The following is a 7,932-nucleotide window of genomic DNA, read 5'->3' on the forward strand; positions in this document are numbered from 1 at the left end:
AGTAAATAGGCTGAAAGCGCCATAAAAAACTCTGCCAATTTACCAATAAGGAGCCCATTTGTCCACTCGCTGATCAACTTTAGTGATCAGACTTCAAAAAGAACCAAAATAAAGGCAGAACTCGAATTTCTGCAAGACACTGATGTCAAAAATATGAAAACAAAGACTGTACAAAAACTATATAGATTGACTCATGCCTTTTTAAACGGCAACTTTACTGAATGAAACTAAGTGATAAGACAAAAAAAAATACAAAAACACGAGCAAAACTAAGAATAACACATTAATTTTATGAAAACATAGTCCAAAATCATAAAAACATTCAATGTTTATTGTATGACTCAATCAAAAACATCTAAGCACCAATAGAAGACATGTATCTTCAACTACAAAAACATTTGAATCAAGTGAAAAAACAGCGGCCACAGCAGTCAAAAATCCCATATTCGAAAAAAATATATTTCCAAAAAGCGGATATTTGTTCAAACGAAAGTTTCTTTCTCAACAAGTCTGAAAAAATTTTACACCTTAAACTACAAATACTCGCTCCATTCTAAAGCTTCCGAAACCACTAGTTCAACTTGACTTCTCTTTGAAGTTAAGAAGTTGAAAAAAATGGGAAGATGGCCCACAACATACAATTGGGGAATCAAACTAAATCCTTTCGAAAACCACGAGACCAGTAACAGGCTCGTTATTGGGTCACGAGGATATTAACAACACAAAACCTTCGCTAATATTAACAAAATTGTGCAAAAATAGCAAAACATGATGGATAATTACGCTAAAAGTCAACAAAAATACGGTAAAATGACGAATGTTCACAAAAATTTTAAAATTCGATAACTTATCGAAAAAAGTTTTTGATTGGCTGTCTAATGATACCACTCGTGACTTTCTACGTTATCGGTCCGTCAAAATTGACCTAACAAAAAAAACCCAGTAGAGCATATACTCCTTCCTCCCCTCCATACGCTCTATGACCCCCCCCCCCCCCCCCCCCCCCGACGATGACCAATGAAAAGTAAAAATTATAAACTAAAATTGATTACCGTGGTTCAACAATAGTTTTCAACATAATTTAGGTACGCGATAACGTTAAATTACCATATGCTACAAAAATTAGAAAAGGACACTATAATAACTAAATATCTGTTAACAAAAGCAAAGGCGACCAATTTTTTCACAATAATTGAAGCGATTTTCTCATTACGAGCAAAATGAACAGCGAAAAACATTATTAACAGAATTTATGTTGAGTCTATATTGAAGTTAAATATTCATAAACTTGTCAACAATCTGATATGAAGTTGACGTCAGGTTTTCGTTGAAAATCATAAACATCATACACTGCTCATAGCATCATAAATCATTTATAACTGTCACTCAGAGCCTAAAACGAAGCTTTGAAAATCTCTTAGAAACCTTAGATTTTATACATAAGGAACGCTTTCAATCTATTTTAATCATAAGCACCTTTATTTATTTCCATTTAAAACTGGACTTTGCATTAAATCCAGCCTCTAAAACCTCATATGCAGTGAAAGCTCCGTTGCAGTTAATAATTAACAATATTATTTAGGCGTAAGAATCGCCAAAATACCAAATATATAGGTTTCCATCTAAAAAATCTTTGAAAACTCTTCAAAACCACGCAACTAAGTCTGCAAAAAGCAAAACATAAGCAAATATTAGAATTATAAAAGAGCGCGTGTACTTCTTTAGCACAGTTAAGCTCAGCTTAATTTTAAGCATCGTATGAATTAAAAATTAAAACCGCACAGAGTACAGTTGAAAAAGAAAGAGCACGTTCATAGGTGCTTTTTAAAGCAAGTTTTAATTTTATTACACAAACAACACATTGTTTACTTCAACATAGATTACTGTGGATCATAAATCCTTCGCTTCCCAGACAGCCCAAATTGTATTTATAGTGACCATTCATTATAAAATTGAGCATAGACTGTTTGTTGTTTTTTTTTCAAATGGAGAATCTGAGCGGAGAGAAGGTGGACCAAGCACGTGACTACTTGTCTCTCTTCGACAAGGATGGAGATAGCACTATCTCCATTGACGACATTCCGTGAGTTATTTTTAATCTCTCAATTGTTTTTATTCTCCCATTTCATTCTCGCAATCCATAGCCTCAGATGTAAAAGCAGTACAAGAGGATATAAAAGCTAAAGATCGTATCTAGCTATCATCCTACCACAAAATAACTTTGTCATTTTGCGCAAAAACAATATCCAATAAAACTGAATCACAATATTTTTTAAAAAATGAAAATTTCATGGTAACTTTTGGTTTTTGACAACGTTCGATCAGTCATTTTTCATAGATCAGATTTAAAACTCAATTTCATTGTGTTCACACAAAAAGCAGAGAATTACATATCATAGCAAAATAAGATCTTTTTTAAAAGTGCTTCGCTACTTCAATATTTCCAGTTACAACCCCACGCATTCTGCAAATACACGTGTTCAAAGATAATGTCTATATTTAAATTACATCATATGTACCTATATGAAAAAAGGCATTTGCCAAAACATTTAAACATCATTCACTGTTTGAAAGTAGTTAAAGTATTAAAATAACGTATAGCTTAGCAACGGAGGTGTCAAATGAAAACTTTTCTTCCATTGCAACTCGATAGTTGTCAAAAACAGTTCTACTGTTTCGCTTTTTTCTAATAACTGCATCATCTATTGAACCAATCGTCAGGTCAACAAAACGAAATTAAATTTGTCAACTAAACACGAATTTGTCTATCACAAACCAACAAACTATCATGAACGAGAAAATAATCCTGTCAATCGCATTCGGGATTTCTTAAACCTAATTTCCTTTTTGGAATCAAATAGAAAATAACCTTATTAGGAGTTATTGTTGAGCAGCAATCAATTTTGCATTTTTGATTTTAAAAACCTTTAAAACACGGAAAATTTGGCAACGCGATAGTAAAATTTGTTACCAAATTAATAATTAACTAATTTTTCAAAAAATAGATTGTTCTGATGCGGTGATTATGTCGTATAAAAATTGGCTGTTTTTAAAATGAAAAAATTTTGGTGAGGTATTTTGAGTAAAATTTGCAAACTGTTATGTTCCATTGTGAGTTGTGCTAGCCCAGAATTTTAACCAAGTCATCTTTTTGATCGATTAATATCTTTTGCAGAGTGATAAAACAAGGCGGCTCAGCAATGTGCGATGGCACAAAAGGTTCCGACCCCGCCCATCCACAATTTTGGCATAATTATCTACCAAATGAGGAACAGATAGAAAACCCAAAAATTATTTTTTGGGAATCCCAAAAAAGCCCAAGTAATTTTAAAAAATTGTGTATGAACGATACGATAGCCTCAGTGGAGTAAAAATTCAAGCATTAAATTGCTGTGATATGCCAGTGTTAAAAAAATCAGTGGAGTAAAAATCAGTGGAGTAAAAATTGAAGCATTAAATTGCTGTGATATGCCAGTGTTAAGAAAGCGAGTAAAGACGAACAGCAAAATCAAACAACAATAACAACAAACATTAATTACATCAAAAACTTTTTGTCGTTTTAAAAACCAAAATTTAATAACAAAGTCAACATACCGTCAGATGAACCTAAATCTAAACAAAATAACATGTAAATCACCAGAAAAAATATGGTCTAGTCCATAATAAGATTTGGTAACAATTAGACAAAAAAAGAACAAAAGCAGTAAAGTTAAAAAATTCGTTTATTTTTTTAAAACAATTAACTTCAAAGTAATTACAATAATTAGAAATCAAGTAAAATATCCCACAGGTTTAAGATTACCAATGTTTCTATAGAAGGGCATTAGGACCTGTCCTTATTCATTTCTTTAAGCGGCTAAAAAGAACAACAAAAAACAACAAACAAAAATTCAATTGGAACTTGCCAGAAAAGGCTGTCAAAACCGTCAAGCCATATTTCGGCCCTCAAAATATAATCGTTTGCGTCTTCTTCAAACACCGATAATGTAGTATTTGGCCATTTATTAGTCAGACTAGGTAACAAGTAAGCAAAAAAGAGAAAAGGGCAAAAGTATGTAATAATTTTGATTTTTTTTCGAAACAAAATTATATGCAAACTCATGAAAAACATTAATTACAAAATGAAATATTTGAATAGGGTTGCTTATTCATCCATAAGAATTGTTTGAGACCTGCAATTATCCAGAATAATTCTTGCGTCTAAAAAAAGAACGTCAAACATGACAAAAATCAAATTAATTTACTTTTTTTGTGAAAAACCGGTGTCGAAGTCAGTAAGGTCATAACGCTTTCTTTAAAAAAATAGATTTTGGGACATCAATCCCTTTTGACACCAGCCCTTGACACCCATTATGTCATACTTGACATGTAATTAACGAGATTAGGTACCAAAAAGAAAAATAAAAAGAACAAACTTGCGAAGTTAAAAAGTTTTTTTTTAGTTTTGGAAAACGATTGTTTTCAAAGTCATGAAAGCCATCAGCTATCTATTAATAACAGAATATTGACTCGTCTATTCTGCAATGAAAAGCCAGTGAAACCCATAACTATAAAGGAAATTTCATGCAACTGAAATGACAAAGTAAAAATGACAGTTAAAGACAAAATTAAAAAATGCAATTAATTTCTTGAAGAAGTGTCGAGGCCGTTAAAACGATAATCTAAATCTTTAAGATTTTCAATATGTTCAATTGTATTTCATTTTGAACGCAAATAAAGTGATATGAGAACTGTCAGTAATAAGATAATGTGACTAGAAAAATTGAAAAACTGGCAATTTTCTAAAAACAAAAAAAATCTGAAATCTAGTAGTATCAAAGCCAGAAAACAATAACTTCAGGCTCAAAACGCAATCGAGACTAAATTTCAAATGAATAGAAAGAAGAAGCATTCTTTCTTTGCTGACACTAAGCTGCAAGTTGACCAAATTAAAAAAAAATGGAGGAAAAGTTCATTAAGCAATTATTTATTTAAAAATCAATTATATTTAAAAGTCGAAACTATCATAAACAATCAAGTAAAAAACTAAATGCATTAGCTTGGAGCTGCTTAGAAATCCAATTGGACCTATCACTCCTGAGCTTTCATTTGTTATGTTCGGTTCTTTATTTTTTAAAAAAGGTCTTTTTTTAAAAAAAAAGACCGACTGATTGCAATCCGAAATCTTTTTGGATTGTAACAGTCCAAGATTGGCTTAAAACTAGCCCTGCTATTGCCTATTGTCAGTTAGGAACTATTGATTTTTCGAATATTGTAGATATAGATAATTTGTTAGTTGAAAACTCAAAAAAAATTCTGCATTTTTGATAATAAACGAATAAAGCTAGCAAAAAACGGCAAAGTTTTAATTACAGAGCTCTCTTCGCGGAAGTTGAAGTAGGAATAGCCCCCTTCTGAGTCTAAAAAGATTTTATCAGTGTTGTTTGGGGGTGTAGTGCCGGCAAATTTAATCAAAGTGGACTAAAGTAGCTTATTTCGTGCTGTTTTTGATGAAAAAGGCTGAATTTTGAAATATTTATCCAGAGTTTTTGACCAAACAAATTAAATCAGAATAATCAACAAGGCTTGTTTGTCTTTAAAAATAAAATCAACGACACTATTGTTAACAATTTCAACAAATTTTAGCAAAATTGACGAAAATTTGGGCAAAAATTTCGGAAAATGTGAATAAAAACAACGTGAATTCACTCTACTTTGTGAATTCACTCTACTTTTCTCAGAAGTTTAAACCTCGATAACTCCCTCTAGAAAACGAAAATTAAAAAAAATCTTTTTAATTCCATATTCTACGCTGGACGAGCTTTATAATGATACCAGTCTCAACTCTAAGATGAATATATCGATCGGCGAAAATTGACTGAACAAAAAAAACCCATTTGAGTATATAGTTCCTCCCCCCTCAAGAGGGGTCGGAACAACAAGCATTCTTAAACGAGCTATCGAGGTTTAAAGTTTTGTGAACATTTGACTGGTTTCCTTGACTTAGTGACTGTTTTTGATTACATATTCTGTATTTGTGCTAAGAATTTTCGTCGATACTGCTCGAATTAGATTAAAATTTTAAGAACAGTTGGATTTTGGCCGATCGATATATTCATTGGACAGGGCCGTGAGTGGTATCATTAGGAAGCCCGTCCAGCGTAGCATATCGAATTAAAAAGATTTGTTTTTTAAACGGAGTTATTGAAGTTTAAAGTTTTGTGAACATTTGACTGGTTTCCTTGACTTATTGACTGTTTTTGATTACATATTCTGTATTTGTGCTAAGAATTTTTGTCGACACTGCTCGAATGAAGTTAAAATTTTAAGAACGGTTGGTTTTAGATTTAAAGATGTAGAAGTATTAATGAACTGTCTGATCCAAGTTTTTGGCTAAAACTTTGGCTGAGTTGTTTTTATTTAAAAAATTCAACCTTTGTTCATCAAAAATGGCACCGATGTGCATCTTTAGCTCCCTTCGCACGAATTTGCCGTAAAAAAAACTAACAAAAAGCTGTCACAATTAGTGAATCTGTGGGAACTCCAAATAAAATTTTTTTCATGCAGGCCTCCTGTGACAGTGTTCTGAAGACAAAAAATGCCGGTTTTCCAAAATTAAAATTGAACTATCGAGCTTTTCCACTTTTAAATCTTATTTTTATCAACCAACTTGTACCTTTATCTCAGCAAAGACCGGGCGCATGTTTTCTTTTGAAACAAAAATTATTCATAATTGCAGTTATATGCTTTTGTAAAGTTTTTTGGCTTTGATAAAAAAAAAAGAGTAATAAAACAAATTTTGGTGATTTGTGGACATTTGAAAAATTTTGTATTCAATTATTTTAGAAGTAGAATGCAATCTGCTTTTTGTTTTAACACTGTCAATGCAGAAAAACACTGTCAATGCAGATCTATTTGGAAATCTGAAATTGAACAGTGCGGGGATTAATTAATTGAATTTAATCATAATTGCTGTCATTAGATTTCTGAAAAGTTTTTTGGCTTTGATAAAAACGAGTTGCAAGATTTGCAGACATTTTGAGATTCATTTTTCGTGCCTTGTCGCATTATGAAAAAAAAGAGAGGTCTTATACCACACTATTCGCGTTGAAAGAAAGTTCAATTGCAAATATCTAATTAATATAGTGAATAGATTACGGTTTTAACGGCTTCAACAATATTTTCTCGCAAAAACTATTTGAATTTTGGATTTTTGTCTTTATTTGTTTTTCATTTTTTAGACCATGACAATTTCCGCATAAAACAATCCCTAATGACTTCCTGTGCACGCTTAAAAACTATATTAATATCTCAGTTGACAGCTAAAGGTTTTCATAGCTTTGAGTTATTTTTTTCAAAAAATAAAGGCATTTTATATCTTTGTTTTTCTGTTCTTTTATGTCTCTTTTTCACTTAGTCTCAAAATATAAAGATTACAAATCACATTGCACGCAGATACAATTCATCGTCTGTAAAAACTTTTATTGAAGAGATTATGATTTCATCGGCTTCGACACTGATTTTCTCGCAAAATTTAATTATTTTTCTGTATTTTTGTTCTTTATAAAAACCTATGGCATTTTTGGATGACAATTCTCAATCGTTTCATGTGAAGGCATAGATGGAACCTTGGATTTATTTTCAGTTAATAGCTAATGGCTTTCATTACTTTATTTGTTTTCAAGCAATTTAACCGTATTCTCTAACTTTTGCTTTTTTTGTCTACTTGTTATCCAGTCTCATTGATGCAGGGTCACATATCAGATTATTGCAGTTAAAAGGATGCTAAATTTAACCTATCTTACTTTTTTGTAGCGAATAGATAATATTTTTAACAGCTTCGTAATGTTTTCTTGCAAAATTTATTTGCATTTTGGACTTCTGCCTTTATTTGTCTTTTTTGTAGACGTATGACATTTTCGCATTTTAATTTTGTTTTCGATTTTTTTTCTG

The 7,932-nt window shown here is 31.4% G+C and overlaps 2 protein-coding genes across 2 annotated transcripts in view; one reads left to right on the forward strand and one right to left on the reverse strand.

Annotated features, from left to right (window-relative positions):
* LOC142351416 (mitochondrial inner membrane protein OXA1L-like) overlaps positions 1–7,932 on the reverse strand; it is a 282,527-nt gene that overhangs the window by 101,286 nt on the left and 173,309 nt on the right. The window lies entirely within an intron of this gene.
* Positions 1,720–7,932, forward strand: part of LOC142352226 (neo-calmodulin-like) — a 15,657-nt gene continuing 9,444 nt past the window's right edge. The window contains exon 1 of the mRNA XM_075404676.1: positions 1,720–2,083. Within this exon, the coding sequence (XP_075260791.1) occupies positions 1,986–2,083 (98 nt within the window). The 5' untranslated portion in view covers positions 1,720–1,985. The remainder of the gene's footprint in view (positions 2,084–7,932) is intronic.

Source organism: Convolutriloba macropyga, chromosome 13 (assembly GCF_964194025.1).
Source record: "Convolutriloba macropyga chromosome 13, txConMacr16.3, whole genome shotgun sequence".
Classification (NCBI taxonomy): domain Eukaryota; kingdom Metazoa; phylum Xenacoelomorpha; order Acoela; family Convolutidae; genus Convolutriloba; species Convolutriloba macropyga.